This window comes from Vigna unguiculata, chromosome 7 (genome assembly GCF_037176805.1).
Source record: "Vigna unguiculata cultivar grain cowpea cultivar isolate G323 ecotype 2 chromosome 7, ASM3717680v1, whole genome shotgun sequence".
NCBI classification, from domain to species: Eukaryota; Viridiplantae; Streptophyta; class Magnoliopsida; order Fabales; family Fabaceae; genus Vigna; species Vigna unguiculata.
Window position 1 is genome coordinate 47,954,714 of NC_140798.1, and position 18,222 is coordinate 47,972,935.

The 18,222-nt window shown below is 34.3% G+C and overlaps 2 protein-coding genes across 2 annotated transcripts; both read left to right on the forward strand.

Moving 5' to 3' along the window:
* Positions 1-2,096: 2,096 nt before the first annotated feature.
* On the forward strand, positions 2,097-8,149 carry LOC114191001 (2-isopropylmalate synthase 2, chloroplastic-like). Its single transcript, XM_028080116.2, has 12 exons — positions 2,097-2,910; positions 3,213-3,426; positions 3,515-3,595; positions 3,703-3,792; positions 3,884-3,970; positions 4,996-5,096; positions 6,396-6,429; positions 6,503-6,577; positions 6,823-6,906; positions 6,984-7,118; positions 7,360-7,514; positions 7,598-8,149. The coding sequence occupies exons 1-12, from the start codon at positions 2,234-2,236 to the stop codon at positions 7,728-7,730; spliced, it is 1,866 nt and encodes a 621-aa protein (XP_027935917.1). The 5' UTR covers positions 2,097-2,233; the 3' UTR covers positions 7,731-8,149.
* A 2,057-nt stretch (positions 8,150-10,206) lies between these two features.
* On the forward strand, positions 10,207-16,330 carry LOC114191787 (uncharacterized). Its single transcript, XM_028081180.2, has 10 exons — positions 10,207-10,594; positions 10,678-10,756; positions 10,852-10,946; positions 11,987-12,091; positions 12,204-12,283; positions 14,961-15,051; positions 15,140-15,247; positions 15,498-15,584; positions 15,799-15,867; positions 16,005-16,330. Exons 1-10 carry the CDS (start codon positions 10,379-10,381, stop codon positions 16,134-16,136), a joined length of 1,062 nt encoding a protein of 353 aa, XP_027936981.1. The 5' UTR covers positions 10,207-10,378; the 3' UTR covers positions 16,137-16,330.
* The last annotated feature ends 1,892 nt before the right edge of the window (positions 16,331-18,222 follow it).

Sequence of the window (18,222 nt, forward strand, 5' to 3'; positions counted from 1 at the left end):
CGTACATGTTACGTGTCATATTGTGGACTTTTCAATTTTTTTTAATTTTTTTTAATTTTTTTAAAAAAAAAATTTTAATTATTTTTTAAAAAAATTAAACTGCCACGTGTCACTTTATGGTTGTAACATGTGTCAATTTGAAATTTTTTTATTTTAAAAAGATTATTGCCACGTGGCAAGTCACGATTGTGCCACGTGTCAAGCTAACATTCGTTGTTTTCAATTTAGTCCCTTCATTTGAAAGAGGACAAAATTGAATCATTTTAAAAAATTGGAGAACTAAATTGAGTCATAATTGTAAATAAAGGGACTAAATTGAAAAAACCAATGTTAGCTTGACACATGGCACAATCGTGACCTACCACGTGGCAGTATATTTTTTAAATAAAAAATTTTCAAATTGACACGTGTCACAACCGGTAACACATGACACTTTACTTTTTTTTAAAAAATAATTAAAAAATTAAAAAAAAATTAAAAAAATTAAAAAAAATTAAAAAAAATTAAAAAAAATGAAAATTCCACAAAATGACACGTGGCATGTACGGAGACGGTGTTAACGTAGACTTAACGGCAGAGACCAAATTGAACCTTCTTCAATAATTAGAGGACCAAATTAAACCAATAATTAGAGAACCAAATTGAACCAAAAAGTAATAAGGCGACCAAAATGAACCAACCCAACAAATTAGGGAACCAAAATGGTAATTAAGCCAAATAAATATTAAGACCAAATTAGAAAAATAGAACAAATATTATAATCAAATAAATATTTAATCATTTTATTTTCCATGATTCTATCGTATATCAACTTTGAAATTTTAAATTATAAGGATTCAATTTCGAGTTTTTGTTTAGAACATAAAAGCGAAAGCATCACACCACATGTTCTGCTTTTCTTTTGTAATGATATTTGTGTGGTAGATCGGTTAAATGATTTAACAAAAGTAATGGTTGTTTATTTATTTTTTTAGAAAAAAGTTTCGCTTTTATTTAAAAGAATTCCCCATTTACTAAAAGTATAATCACCTTCTCGAAACCATTTAATATACGTCGATTGCTTGATGTATATCCAAATAAATGATAATCAAGAACGTCTAAGAATAGTCAGACTATTAAACAGGAAAAGTAAACCAATAATTAAAATCATAATTTTAGTCGTAAAATCATTCTATCTTGTCATTTTGTATATATTCTTATTTTAAATTCCATACATGATCATGACAAAAATAAAATTGCGTGGATAGTTAAATAAAATAAACTATGAAATCGTGTGGATTATTATTTTTTGGAATAATGAGTCCCATCAAACCATTAAAAAAGCTCATAAGCATACAATTTTAGAGCCATTGATTGAGGGGTGAGTGACTGAGAGAACTTGTGCTGTCTATTCAAAAAAACTAAACTCATAAAAATATTTTAAAAAAAAATTAATAGTAAAAAAGCTTAGGGATTAGTTAAAAAAAGTGAAAAAAAAAGGTTTTGTAGTTGAGGATCTCAATATATGACTTTTTTTTAATATTTTCACCATTCATGACATAGTAGCTGGAATTGATTTATCAAGGTGTATTTTTTTTCTTTAAATTCCTTTGAAAAATTTATTACTAGTCGATTTCTCATTGAAGTTTTTTTAAAAGTTTATTTATTTATTTTTCATTTTTATTTCAAAACAACAATTAATTTGTTAAATAATTTTGTAGGTTTTGGGTCACATAAAATGGATAAAAAATAATCATGAAATGTTAGGAACATGTCAATCCTTACACTATGTGTCACAAAAAGGAGGAACGTATCATATCATATCCCATTACAAAATCCAACTATCCATCTTTTACTAATTAATTTGGACAAAAGTAATATCGAAGTGTTAAGATTTTTGTCAGAATTTATCGCATTACAAAATCAATAATGAAAATTGAATCTAACAATATCCTTCTATAGAAGTATTTAGTTGAAATAAAAAAATAAAAACATATATAAAATGCAATCCAAGTTACCGTGGTCCGTACGAATTCTGTATTTTATAATTTTTTATTTTACGCAGTAGCACGAGTGACAAAAATTTCGGTTTATTGGTTCCACGTCACTGCCGCTATCTAAAACCAGTAAGAGGTGACTAAGCAGAAAAGGAAAAGCGCCGCCACGAAATCACTATATCTCCGAGCTCCCACCGCGGTGTTTGCACCACTCAACTCAATATTCAAATCTCTCTTTCTATTGCTAGGGTTTATCCATGGCGACCGTTATTCGAAACCCTCTCTTCATTCCCTCCTCCTCTCACCACCACAATCTCAACCGCAATAACAGCTCCGTATTGCTCACCCTCCGTTTCCCTCACACTTCATTAAGACACAATTCTCTGCAATTCAAATCCCGATTCGCCGTTTCCTGCTCCCAATCGGAACCTTCTTCCCGGCGGCGTCCTCCGTACATCCCCAACCGCATTCCGGACCCTTCATATGTGCGCATTTTCGACACCACTCTCCGTGACGGCGAGCAGTCACCGGGAGCCTCCATGACCTCCAAGGAGAAGCTCGACGTGGCGCGCCAGCTCGCCAAACTCGGCGTCGATATCATCGAGGCCGGCTTCCCCGCCGCCTCCAAGGACGACTTCGAGGCCGTCAAGATGATCGCGCAAGAGGTTGGAAACGCCGTCGACGACGATGGTTATGTTCCAGTCATTTGCGGTCTCTCGCGCTGCAACGAGAACGACATTCGAAGAGCCTGGGATGCCGTTAAGTATGCCAAGAGGCCCAGGGTTCACACCTTCATCGCCACCAGCGCCATTCACATGGAGTACAAGCTCAGAATGTCCAAAGAGAAGGTCATCGACACTGCTCGCAATATGGTCAAGTTCGCTCGCAGTCTGGGCTGTGAAGACGTTGAGTTCAGTCCTGAAGATGCCGGAAGGTTAGCATTAAAATAAACACTGTTACTGTCACTGTTTTACTAATTCTTGATCGTCATTGTTTTAAAATAAGGTCCGCGATGAGGTCAAATTGACAAGCTTTTTGGAGAACGCAATTTCCTGCAAAATCAAGGATACTGCAGTTTAAATAATTACTTGGTGGTCACTTTAGCAGAAATTGTCCCCTGTTTCCCACAATATGATTTAAAACCTTGTGTTTAATGCTGTGAATTGTTCATTGATCAACAGTCTCACTTTCTACACTGAGTGTTTTTTTTTTTTTTGTGTTTGTACTGCTTATCAGGTCGGACAGGGAATTTCTTTACGAAATTCTCGGAGAAGTTATTAAGGCTGGCGCGACAACGCTTAACATACCTGACACTGTTGGTATAAACTTGCCGAGTGAATTTGGAAGGTTGATTGCTGATATTAAAGCTAATACTCCTGGAATTGAAAATGTTATAATTTCCACCCACTGCCAGAATGATCTTGGACTTTCTACTGCAAATACCATCGAGGTATGTTCATAGTAGTTGTTAAGTCTTTAACATTGCATGGAACGAGAGTGAATTCTGAGTTTGTGTGCTCTCGGATGCTTGCTTTCAGGGTGCACGTGCTGGTGCAAGGCAACTGGAAGTGACGATTAATGGGATTGGCGAAAGGGCTGGAAATGCCTCCTTAGAAGAGGTGAGGGTCCAATTATTGTTTTCCAGTTGATGTATGTAACATATGTTACCGGAGCATGATCATTTGATGTTTCTGAGCTACTAAACTTGTTTATTACTGTTTTGAAGGTTGTGATGGCACTGAGATGCGGAGCACATGTCACTGGCAATCTCCACACTGGAATTAATACCAAGCACATCTTTCTGACGAGCAAGATGGTTTAATATCTGAAAATGTTCTCTCTGTTATTTCTTCTCCCCTTTAAAGACCTTTATTGACTGTTCCATTTATCATGACCTTTTCCTATAGGTCGAAGAGTACACTGGTTTGCAGTTACAGCCACACAAGGCTCTTGTGGGAGCTAATGCCTTCGCCCATGAAAGTGGCATACATCAGGTTGGTTATCCTAAATACATATATCCATGTATATCTATGTAATAGGAGTTAGACCTTGGTACTTACCATTGTATGACAGTTTATCCTCATCAACATCAAAACACTTGTGTGCATCCATCCATGATGCGTCAATAGGTAAACCAATACTTTCCTTTTTCGGTTATCCATTCTTCATCTGATTCAGTGACATACAAGCATATGGGATCATGTCTCCCCCTTCTCTTCTCTATTCTTTTTGCCTCATCTCAACTTGAAGATTATATTTAACATACCCAAGTTCATTTAATCTTTGTTACCTTTGAGGACAAAGGATGAAGGGAGGAGACTTCAATAGAGGAAACTTATGCCGCAGAACCATGGCCAGAATCGAATAGATTAGTGGAGAAATGTGATGAACACAAATTCGAAAAACACTGATAGTAGAACCAGGTCTCATAGGAAGGTGAAACAAAGAATGCCAACCGGCTGTACGAAATAGGTGATTGTCTCAGATGTGGAGTCATGTTCGGTCCAAAGGGGGAAATCACCACTTTCCCCCTCTTTTTACTTAACCATTAGAACGAAAAAGTTTTCTTTTTGGTTTCAAAACTGGGTGAAGTAACTTGACCCACTGTTGTCCATAAAATAGCGTCATGTTGGACATTGTGTGATTCTAAGTACACCGGAATTAACATTTAACTTGACAATTTCCTTCACAGTAAGTTACAGCCAAACCTCATTCTTTTTGTTTTCCTGGATGCAGCACCTTTCTTCTGTCTGTTTTTGGTGCCAGTGCATTTTACTTTTGGCTGAGTTCCAAAAAGTTAACTATAGATGCCATATGAAAGGAGAATAATTACTTTAGTTATTCAAACCAATACCATATGCAGAACAAAACCACTTTAGTGTTCTCTCTGTTTGTAGCAAATATTTTTAAATCTGGTTCCTTACTTGCAAGCATACCTGTTATTTCTTTGGTGACTTTGCCATAAGCCCTCATCAAAGCTGTCCTTTGATGTAGCCCTTTCTCTTGAAAATTGTTGTAGGATGGAATGCTAAAACACAAAGGTACATATGAAATTATATCCCCTGAGGACATTGGGCTTGAAAGAACCAACGAAGCTGGTATTGTATTGGGGAAGCTCAGGTATGCAATTTTGTTTTCTCTGGAACACATATCTGCCTGGATATTATCCACCCTGCTAATCCCTATTTTCTTTTGAAGTTTTTGTAGAACTTAGCTGTTCCTAAGTATTATTTTTATATGTTCAATTACAATATTTATTGTCAGCATGACATGATGAAACAAGTTGCAGTGATAGTTTAGTTTATCCTTCTATACAGCTGCTACATTAAGCATGGTTTTACTATTTTGGCATCTTTTGTTTATCACCATTCTTTTGAGTTGGCTTAATGTGAGTATTCACTGCCAAACAAAATGTGAACTGAACTATTTATGCCTGGAGCTGTGAGAATCCCATGTTCATGGGAATGCTGGTCATCTTTGATGTTGATCTAAATTTCAAAATATTACACCATGTTCTTCAACATTGCAAAACCCTTTAGTATCTTCCCACTTATTGGGGTTTGAGAATGTTCCTCACACCATCTTAAAAAAAAAATAATTGTATAGAGTGAACAGCCAACATGCATGAGGTAGAAACACAGAAAGCCTATAGACACATTGTGAAGTGTCTTTTTATTATCATCATAATTATAATTATATTCATACATTTGGAACATGTTCCTTGTCAGATACAACATGGCTTACAAAACGTTGGTCTGGAAGTTGCCTTGCTGATGGTATAAAATTTTGAATTCTCTTATCTTAACATGAGAAAACATTAGGGCTCTAGCTTTCTGTACCCATCCAAGTCCTCATGGTGCAATCATACTAGTTATATTTGAGTTGATGCATGAGAAGTTGTCGGACTTTGAAATGATGAATTCTGGAAGCAATGATGATTCTATGGCTGTTTATTTTTGATACTCAGAAGCATCATACTTGTTTGTCATGTCTGTTCCATGCCTGTGGTTGACCTTCAGGAATTTTAAGTTTTTGGCACTTGACAGCTGTGGAGGACTGAGTTATATACTTCCGGTGCATGAATTCTGAAACTTACTATAAGATGCACATAGTATTAGATGTCACTGTAGGCTATGGTAAAGCCAGATCAACTTTAATCTATAAAACATTTCAAAAAGACTTGCATTATTTGGTGTTTTGTCTGACATTTAGGGTATTTAGCATCTAATAATGGAACTTATATGTAGCCTAATAGTTAATAGTTCATATACTGTATCTTTTCAGATGTATTTCAAAAGACATGCCTCTTTATTTTTAGTTTGTTGCATTGTAGGCTCTCTCTTGTTACCTTGTGCAATCAATTTGTCTGCTCTTTTATCTTCTCTTCATAACGACCAATTTTATTACCTTTTTTTGCAGTGGACGCCATGCTTTGAGAAAGCGACTTGAAGAGGTATGCAAATATTTATTTGGGTTGAAATGTTGATTTTCCCCCCTGGGTTTTGAGTTATTTTCTGCTTTTTCAGCTTGGTTATGAACTTAATGACGACCAAATTCAAACTTTATTTTGGCGTTTTAAAGGAGTGGCTGAGCAAAAAAAGGTAAATTAGAGAGAATGATTTTCTTTCCCTTTTTAGTGTTACTGATGGTGCTATGTATCAGGCTATTGTGGGCCGAGTGAATGGTTGTCTTTTGGTATGTAATGTTTGATGTCAAGAAATTAATTTGGTCAGAGATAAATAAACTTAGTGTCTCTTTTCTGTATGGAATCAAAATTTTGGGATCTTATAATGGGTTTTGTATCTGATGGATGGATGGTGATGAACGTGCTTTTATTTTGTATCAGAGGGTTACTGATGCTGACCTCAGAGCACTGGTATCAGATGAAGTTTTTCAAGCAGAGCCTGTCTGGAAACTTGGTGATATACAGGTAAATTGATATAATTTGATATAATGCCATGGAAACAATAGAACAAACATAAGCTAATTAATATCTATCTGGTGCAGGTGACTTGTGGAACACTTGGTCTTTCGACATCAACCGTCAAACTTTTGAGCAGTGATGGTAGAACGCATGTTGCATGTTCTGTTGGTACAGGACCAGTGGATTCGGCTTACAAGGCTATCGATCTGATTGTGAAGGTTTGGAATTGTATATTTTCATTGTTGTTTGTTAGGTTACTGAGTTTGGACACGTTGAATCACATCAATAATATTTTTGGTTTATTATTGCCAAAAAACCTGTGATTCTAGTCACCATAGCCAAGTATTTCAAATCTTAGATGCTTCCTGATTTTCCTTGCTCTTTAAGTTGAGTTATACTAGAATTGTTATCACGATTGGTATGATGGAGAATCCGGTGCTCTTAATTTTTATTTTTCAGGAGCCGGTAACGCTTCTGGAGTACTCTATGAATGCAGTCACTGAAGGCATTGATGCAATTGCCACTACCCGGGTTGTAATTCGTGCTGAGAGTGAAACAAGTACCACCACCACTACTAGTGCTTTAACTGGACAGACTGTTCTTCGAACATTTAGGTATGATGAATTCTAAAGTGGATTACATCGGTGTATCTAGACCTTTCTAACGATCCATGGACATGACATTTCTCTTTTTATAGTGGGAGTGGAGCGGGAATGGATGTTGTTGTTTCGAGTGTCAAGGCCTACATTGCTGCAATAAACAAGATGTTGGGTTTCAAAGAAACATATCCATCTGCCGAAAAAATCCCAATTCCTTCACTGAAGATCTAAGAATATGTGCTGCTGCTTTCATAACAGCTGTTTTTGTTCAACCACGAAGAGGAAGTCAAAGTGGTGGCAGCTTGTAAGTCTCCATATTAAGGTGCTGTGGCTGTAATTAAACCTGAATATGTTTGCAGTAAGTAGATTATTGGTTCACCCAAGTAGCCTTAGCAAAGAATGTAACTTTAGGCCGTTTTAAATATTTACGCACCCGGGATTCTTACTCTCATCATATTTCATGTTTTAGGGTGCTATTTATCTGAAATTATGTGCTTTGAGATTTGGAGTGTCCCCGTTTGTTTCAGATTGAAGACATCTTATGGTTTCGTCTTGTGGCTGTAATAAAGTGCAATGCCACCTTTTTTTGTTGAACAATGTAACCAAAAGTTTCGAAGCGGATGGCTGTAAATTTGTTTTGAAATCTCAAATCGGAGCAGATAGTGCAACAAGAATATAAAATGAATTGGGATTATCACTATTGAATATTGGTCCAAAGAAAAGGCTTTGAAACTGTTAAGCATGGGACTCTGGATTTGATTTGATTTTAAAAAATTGTGCGTCGAATAAATATCATTGAGAAGATACTAGTGCATGTATTGTATTACAGTTTTAATGAATTACTATAATTGCATCTGATTTCGTAAAGTGACTCGTTATTTTAGAAGAGTAAAGATAGTAATGTAAAGGGTAAAATCCTTCGCATGGTTTTAAAAGAGTTAAGATTGTAGTCTTTGAATTCTTTTCAGGCAGGTTAATTGTCTTGCCTAATATGGTAAGGTAAACAAAGATTTTAATTAGTTTAAGTAATCTTTAAAACTTTGCTGGATGTTTTTCATTGTTCTTAATGAGATGAGGTAATCTTTAAATGTTTAATTAGTTGAAGTAATCTTTGAGTGGTGATTTAATCACTCTCAACTACCAAATTCCCTCATCATTTTTTCATTACTGAAGTATCCGGCACTATGCACTACTGTAGATGTTGGTGCGATTCCTACCAGTCCTCAAACAACCTTTTCAACGGTAGATGTTTCATTGATTTTATTAAACATTTTTTAAGCCTTTCCTCGTGGATTTAATGCATGTTTGATTTTATTAAACATTTTTTAAAAAACAATTATAACCTTACTATTCTTTTTCATCATTTTATTCATATGCTTTTGTAAAACGCAAAAAAGTAATTTTATTTAAGACGTATTTATTAAAATACACTGGCTTACTAGAGTCATGAACTATTTTCATGTTAAAACTTCGTACAAATCGCCCGAGAAAATATCAATTTTAGTATATTTTTCTTTTTACTTTATACTTGTGAATATTTTTAATATGTGTGTGATAATTAGTTATGAATTTAAAAAATTATTTTGTACATTTTTTAAGACAGTAATTATTAATTATGATCTATGTAATTGATCTTGAAAAAAAAAAAAGAAAAAAAAACAATTTAGAGTTATAGGAGTGTATCTATTATAACACCTATTCACTTCAAAACCTACATGTTTATCGGTTAAAATTGAACGGTGGACACTTGCATGTCAAACACATGCAAAATTGAAACATGTGAAAACACGAGGAATGAAATTCTGCACCAGTTTCTCAAGAAATAAAAACATCATTTTTGCATTAATTTCGATTTACTTTCTACTTAGAATATATATATATATATATATATATATTAAAAAGTATTCAATATGTAATCATGACTTAGAAATTAATTAATTAATCATCTTGCACACACTAGAATTTATTTAGAGAAACAATAAGCTAGTAAAGACAACCTCAATAAAAAATACTCACAAGTATAAATAATCATGACTTAAAGTTACTATAATTATATTTATAATTACGCTGAAACATATTTTTATCTTCTAAATTTGTTCGTCCCTCTAAAATTTAAATTATTATTTTTATTCCTATAATTATGTAACACTTGTTGATTATGTCTTTGAATAAAAAATATTTTATTCTAAAGTAGATGTTGGGACTAAGAAAATATTTTAAATTTTAGACTTCCGAAAAATGATTTTATAAAAACTAAATAAAAATTAAATATTTTAATAGCTATTAAAAATGATTATTTCAGCAATTAATCGTTATTTTCTTTTGCGCTTGATCTGTATTTTGCCGTAAACAGGGTTTTGGTTCAATATTTTTGTCCAGTTACTAAGCAGATCGAAGAACACATCCACATCCACACAAAAAAAATTATATAAAACAAAATCCAAGCATGTGAAATCGCATGGAGCAGGAAAAAGCATTTCCAAAAGAATACAGTGTCACGAGGATGCTTTAATAAATAAGGATCCACTTAATTAATTAATTAATCATTTTTATTAAATTTAGTTATGTTTTTGTAAAACTGTATTATTATTATTATTGTTGTTATAAAACATGTATAGAATTTTTTTTTTTTCACTCAAGATTAAGAAAAATTGGAATAGGAAATGCTGCTTGAATTGAAGTATTTGAGTATATAATTAGGTTTCAATTGGTTGAACTGTGAGGCTTAACAGTTAAGAATAATAAAAAGGGAAAATGTAAGATTGGATTGGTGTGGAGTTGTTTGTTGCGTTGCGTGTGCGTGCGTATCAGTGTCAGTATCAGTATCAGTGAGGGTGGGTGCGTGAGCGTGAGGGAGAGCGTTTGCGCTGGTGGTTGCAATGGAAGAATCGTCGATTGAGGAATCAGTGGCGAGCGTGATCGAAGAAGCGAAGGAGGTTCAGGAAGCAGTTTCTGCGCACATCTCTAAAGTTTCCTCCGACGAGGAACCTCTCCGCCAGCGTGTTCGTCTCGTCGATTCCAGAATCCACTCGCTCCGTTCCTCTCTCGATTCTCTTCTCTCCAACAAACTCATCGCTCCGTCTTTAGCCGATAAGGTTAATTGATAATTCACACACAAACACTCTCACAATTCAATTGCTGCTTCCGTCATTTAATGGATCTCTCTGTTTGGTTGCAGTTGGATGAAGATTTGCAGAGAGCCAGATGCATCATCGTCGACAGTGAAGCTTCTTCGCTTCTTCCTGGCCATGCACAAGGTAACTTTTCTCCGCATCTATAGTAATCAATCAACTGTTTTTTTTTTCTTCATGTAATGTGATTTATGTTATCGATTCGAATTAAATTGCTTTAGGAAGCTTTTTGAGGATGTTTCTTGGACCTATCAACGTGCGTGCCTCCAAGAAGGATGTTCAGCTCAAGGTCAAAGAAGAATACAACAGTTACAGGGTATAAATATGTACTCATATACCTCCCTCTCTCCTCATGCACCGTTTTTAGTTGTAAACATTTGCCGTTTTCCTTGTGTCACGCAATTACATGGCTATGTCAAAAATTGTTTACAGTTAGTTTCAGACCACGCTTTTACTTTTTTGTGCTGTAGGATTTTTTCAAGCAGTTATGTTTTTCCTATCGTTTTCATCTTGATTGATGTCCTTGTTTCACCGTCGCGGCATGCAGCTTGTTGAAATCCTTTTGTGGAGGATGTCGAATTTTGTCTTGTGGTTGTGCGAAATTGCATGCTTGATTGATTTCATATTTTTGTATACAATTCTTTTATTTATCCTTGCAGAGTTTTTGCGCATTAAAATGACTATTGTACAAAAGAAAGAAAAGGTGTTGCGTGAAAATAGCATGGTTGACATGAAATTGGTTAAATCTGTGTGCTATAGTTGTTGGTCCCAGATAGCGGTGTTGAGTGGCCTTCCTAGAAACAGGATAGAGATTAGGTTGGTGAGCACCATACAAAGATTATGTATAGGATATGAATAAGTGGTACCACAATCATATAAATGCTCAAAAACCAAAATATTAGCCAACATTGAAGAAATACTCATTAATTATTCACATTAATTAACTACGGCGGTCAAGGAACACGGGGAGTACAGCATTAAATTTTAAATAAGTTTAACTCAAGGAGGACACAAAAAACGTAGGAAGTCATGAAGAGCACACTCAAGCCTTATGAAATCTTCAGAACAAAGATTGAACGGAACAGGAGTTGCTGGTAAAAGCACAACATGACAGTGGATTTGCTGGAAAATGGTAAAGCTCAAATAAGTGAGGAAGCACAATATTAATTGGGATGGGGATGGGAATCAAAGTTCATAAATCAGCATTAAAAGGTTGCATCATCAAATGTTTGGAAACACAAGTTGTTGCTCTGCACATTGAAATTCTGCCATTTACAGCCATGCCTCACACAAACACCTGTTGCCATGCACAGAAAAATATTTAACATTTATGAAAATGATACTTCTTTTGTTCAGGATAGAACTGCCCTGCTTTTCTTGCTTTTTCCGTCAACCCTGCTTATTCTAAGATCTTGGGTTTGGGCTGGGTGCTTGCCAGCTTTTCCTGTTCAGATGTACCAGGTATTTTCTTTAAAATTGATCTTGATTGATGTTATATTAGTATATTTACCTGCTTACATGATGAAATATTTGTTGGTAACTTGTCATTGAGTATTATCATTGTCATGATCAGGCCTGGCTGCTATTCCTTTACACTGGTTTGGCATTGCGAGAGAACATTTTGAGAGTCAACGGAAGTGATATTCGTCCTTGGTACAGTCATTAAACCCAATGTTTGCATGGATAATAGTTAATTAATGTGTATTGGGTTCTTGGCTTCATGCTCGTTGCTTTGTTGTTCTTTAATCAAATGACTGAAAACTGTATTCCCTTCATACTCTACAACTTGGCTGTGCTGTGGTGGATAGTAGAAGACGTTATTTAATTAGTTGGGTTGTGTGTGTAATCCATAAGCCTATTATAGAGGAAGGATTAAGCTTTAGGAATATTGAGTCATAGAAGTTTCCCTAGTGTGAAGGTAGGTTGCTGATGAAGAGGAAATATGGTTTTATTAGTGTGGCTGTGGATGTTACTGTTGGATTTATTCTACTTAATTTATCTCTTCACCACTCTTTTCTTTTATTTCTATGGAAGGTACTACAGTAGTACGATTCCATTCCTAAGAGAATTTTGGTTAGGGATCCATTATTTTGGTTCTTTTGCAGTATTTTCATCTTGTGCTATTGTGCTTACCTTGCAATTTGTACGTGAACCAACTATCCTAACTTAAGCTATTAGGTAACCATATATGTATGTACATATGTATGTATGCATGTGTGTGTGTGTATATATGGAGAGAGATCCAATTACACTGGTGTATTTTTCCAAATGTTATTCTGTACAATATCTTTAGATTGGATCATTTTTTTTTCAAAACTCACTGTTAGATTAAACTTTCCATTGAAAGAAATCATATATACAAATTTTATGCAAAGGTAAAATTATATTATGCCTCATTTATATAGATCAAGATTGGTGTAAGGCTTATTTTTCAAAATAAACTACACTATGAATCATTTAATCACCTTCTTGTTGTTCAATTTCAACAAAGTTTGACATGGATAATCATGATTATAAGAAATTACACTAAAATATGTTCAATTTTATGATCATATATACAAAATTTTATTTTCATATAAATCATGTGATACCTCGTTTATATAGATCAAAATTGAAGTAATATAGTATTCAAAATATACTAAAATACTACACCATCTTGATCACTTTGTTATTATTGTTCAGTTTTAACAAAATTTGTCATGGATAATATATGAAACTATAACTTAACAGTTGGATTGACAGAATTTGATATAAGTTATGAAGTTATTCACTGTATAACATTTGATAAAAGTTATATGATTATATCCCTATAATTTTATCTCTCCCCGTACATACATACATATATGTATATACATATGTTTGTGTGTGTGTGTATGAATGTACGTATTACATGGGGAGAGCTCAAATTACAATGATATAACTTTTACCAAACACTACACCACTCAATATTTTTCAATTGGACAAAGTTTTTCAAAACTAACATTTAGATTAAAGTTCCTTTCACATAAATATGATATATACAGTTTTATATTGATATAAATTATTTGATGCCTCGTTTATATGAATAAAATCAATATAACGTTTACTTTTCAAAATATACTAGAATATGATTCATTTAATCACCCTGTTATAGTTCAATTTTAACAAAAATTTAGATGAATAATCATCATGATATGAAATTATAATTTAACTGTTGGATCAATAAAATTAACAAAGTTATTCACACCGGTACAATTTGATTTCTCCACACACAGCCACACATATAACAGTTCTCATTTTAAGAATGTGACTGTTATTTAGAGTGCACTTAATTGGTTAAGATTAAATGTTAATTAGTAGTCACATCACGTAAAACGTTAAATGCATTTATTTTTGTTGATTCTTGACCCCTCAAATAGAATGTAATGGTTTATATCCATTGCTCTCATTTCCCCTAATAATCAAGTCTAGTGTTCTCACTTGTGTGACTTCTCTCTATATATACATATTTGTATGTATCCATCTCTCTGCTATTTACATATATTTCTCAAGATCTCCATCTCTTGTATTGTCCACCTTAATGGTCACATATTCTTGAACCTTCCCAAATATCTTGGTGAACAGCTTAAGCAACCACTAAATTGATGTCTTGGTATTGTGATACACTAGGACTTTTTTAACACTGATTCTTTGACGCATGTGTAGGCATCAGAAGGTACTTTCGATTGAAATTTGTAGTGTTATAAAATCTATCTAACGAATTGGAATATATTTTTTTCTGTTGTCAGGTAGCTTGTACATACTAGAGATAAATTAATTGTTTGCACTATTTGTAGAGTGTTGAATATGTGCATCTGACTTAAAGGTCATTTTCCTCCAGCTGCTTTTGAGGTTTTGCTGGTTAGCAGAATATAGTGTTCCAGAACTGTTATTTTGGTTGGTGTTTGGTTTCAGTTGAATGTTGTCAAATGCCAGATATTCTGTGGTTCATTCTCTTATATTTTGCACAACAGCTTTTCTTAGCTTGGTTTTTAGTGCGTTCTGATGTCTGTTTTACAAAGCAAGTATAACACTAAGAGCTAATAATTTTTTCTTTGACATTTTCTGTAAAGATGGTATCTTCCATTTCTTGATAATTTCAATTCCCATCTAAAATTTCTCCTCATCTGGAGAGAAAGTTACAAACGAGACGCCCCTTGCCCATGTTCTATGAAATTAAAAAAAAGGGGAGAGGAATCGTATTTAGTTTGCGTGGTCACCCTCGCATGACATTTTGGGGGAGGGTGGAGTGTTGAGATTGGTTTACATGGAAGAGAATCTTTTGGCAAATAAACTTTTTGTGCGGTTACAGGTGGATATATCATCATTATTGTGCTATGATAATGGCCCTCGTAAGTCTCACTTGGGAGATTAAAGGACAGCCTGATTGTGCAAAAAAGCAGGTTAGTTCCTACGCCTGTGAATATAGATTTTTCTTCCTTTTACTTGATCGTGTTGTAACTATTATTCATGTTTCAACAATGCATGTAGAGAGGTGTACAACTTTTCTTACAGTGGGCTATGATGCAAGGAGTTGCAATGCTTTTGCAAAATAGATATCAACGCCAAAGACTTTACACTCGTATTGCCCTGGGAAAGGTGCCAGCGTTGAAAATACTATTTCTTTACTTGTGTATTTCCTTTCCTATTTTAGTTATATTTTGCCCGCCATCACACAAACTCTTTGACTCACTATTTCCTGTTACATAAGTCTGGTCATAACTTTACAAATTTGTTTACAATCATATGATTAAAATTTCCTTTTTTTCCCTGTTGCATTATTTTTGTAGTTAAAGAGTTGGTCTAAAAATAGATATATAATTTTTGATATATGTTTTTCTTATTTTAGGCTAAGAGGATGGATGTTGTGTGGGGGGAAACAGCTGGCGTGGACGGCCAACTGTGGTTGTTGTGTCCCATACTCTTCACGTTGCAGGTAACAACATGGCTGCTATGATATACGTTACACTAGTTATATTCTTGTTTGATATTAAAGTTCCTATAATGTTCATGATTTATATTGTGTTGTGTGACAGATGTTATTTGGGAAGCATATATTGTGTTAATTTGCTTTAAAACAAATTGTTGTGTTTTTATTAACATTCTGAAAGTCATTGCCTTAATATATTTGTGCTCCTATCTTGGTTCAGGGATTTGAGGCATATGTTGGACTTTTGTTGCTCCGGACTGCAGTTGTTGGGGTTGTTTCTGAGTGGCAGGTACTAGTTTATTTGTGTTTGCTTTCTTACTTCGCTTGGTTCATCAATTTGTTGATTGGAACAGAAGCAAATAAATCCAATAATGTTTTTTGGCCTAGATTAGCCTTAGACTTGTAATAATAGAAATTCTTGGGCAGGTAATATTTTGCGGGGTTTTGTTGGTCTTAATGGCTGTTGGAAACTTTGCAAATACAGTACAGACTCTGATGGCGAAATCAAGATTTAAGGCAAAGATGAGAAGAAGCAAGAGTAAGCAGAGGCTGAATTAACAAGTTGTCACTTTTCTTTAGTTTCAAAATAGGATCAGGATTTTTTGCACTCATTTCAGTTTTGACCACAGTGCAAGGGTTATAATTTTGGCTTCGTGTAGCTTCAATCATATTTAACGAGTTTGAGCATAAACATAAATTTGGATCGAACGATAATATCCTACGATTTCTGGCGCCACCTTTTTGGGTTAGAATGCCTTATTTCTTCCAATGTCTCTGGGTTGACGACGTAACACTTCCAATATCCAATAAATACCTAATTGACTCGAAAGTCCAAGCAAATTATTCCCAAAATTAAAATTAGAGATTTACTTAACCAATTGTAGAGCTTTCTAAAATGCTCTTTTCTATTGAATCAGGATCGTACCATTTTATCATGTCCCTAAAATGTATATAAATTTATTATTTATATTTATCTTTTGGTCCAACGAAAATTATTTTTAAATGTTAATTAAATAAATGAGTAATATTTCCTTTTCAAACGGTTTTGTACCGACAAAATGCTATTAAGGAAATTATTCTATCCTTGATTCGTCAATTAAAACGTACTGCTCAGTGATAAGTGTCCCGGACTATCGGTATTTGTACTTCATCCAAATTTTGATGTTATTTTGGTTATCATGGTGTACTAATCGATTATGATCTTTCGTTTTATTTTTTCATGTCATTTTGGTACCTAAAAATTATAACTATAATTATATTATATTATAATAAGCTGTGGTAATTGGTTAAAATTTCTATAGTGCAAGTTGTTAAAAAATTCTGTGATAATTTTCAAATCAATTTAGCACTTTACTCGATTTAAGTAAAGTCCTGTTGATGCTCTTGCTTGCTTCCTGCTTTAGTGAGAGCACGACCAATGATAATAATTCCTGTATAACATATTCTAGGATTCAGGCTTTAACAATCCTGGTTTATTTTTAAATTTTACTCACTCCATTAATATACATATGAATATAATATTAATTGACATTCTTTTGATATAAAATCTGCAATGTAATATTGCATCTATACGAGTGATTTCCACTCTAATAAGGGGGAACTTTAAATTAAATGTCGTGTTACCGAATCAAAATTTGACACGTCTTATATTCAAGCAAATAGTTCTGATAGAGGCTTGTCCACTCCTTTACTATATACTCCATCCTTGAAGATGATGCCAAAGGTGACTTGATTTGTAACAAGGCAATTACGTGTTTCACCTTGTGTCACCTTCAATCAATATTTTCAGTTTCTTGTAATACATTCATTAAAATGTCACCAAAGGTTTAACAGCACATGCTAGATTTGGTCATCCTTCTAATAAAACTAGTAATACTGCATTAAAAATTCAATTTTAATATTCCGTATGGTTTTCTAATAGTCATTATACTACATGTACCTTTTTGCTTGAACTGACCATTTCTCTTGTCAACCTTTTGATCTAGTGCGCTGACTTTACCTGGTCTAAAGGATATAACACCAATTCACCCGTGAAAAGTAATGACTTAACAGAACAATCTGGTGGAAATAAAGTACCAGCAACTCTTAAATGTGGACTGGTCTGTTTATTTCTATTCAAGGGGGTACATGCTTTGAACTACTACTACCTTCATCGATCGAACACCTACATCAGTTCTGCTTCAGAAGTGTCCTTATCACCTACTATCGAAGGATCCGCCTGTATATGGACTCCACGGTCTACGGCTGCCCTGCTTTGCCAACATTACCTTCAATCTTTGTCGGCTACCTATTTTGGTTATAAAGAATATTGGCTATAATGTGGACCAAGAATCTTTTTCATATCTCAAGATTTTCTCTTCTTTAAAGATACATTTCCATTTTGACAATTTTCATCAACCCTATAATGTTACAGATCTTTTTACTGATCCTCTCTAATCTTTTACTACAACTCATACAGCTCCAGCAACCCAAAACAGCCTAACACACCAATTGGGCAGTATAAAACGTTACATGGACCACTTGGCAAGCCTCTTAGAATATCAACCCGGCGCAAAAAACCCCAAACTTACCTCCAGAACTACCACTACAATACTGTCCTATAACTTCACCACAATTCCTATGATAATTTGCCACTTTTGGGATG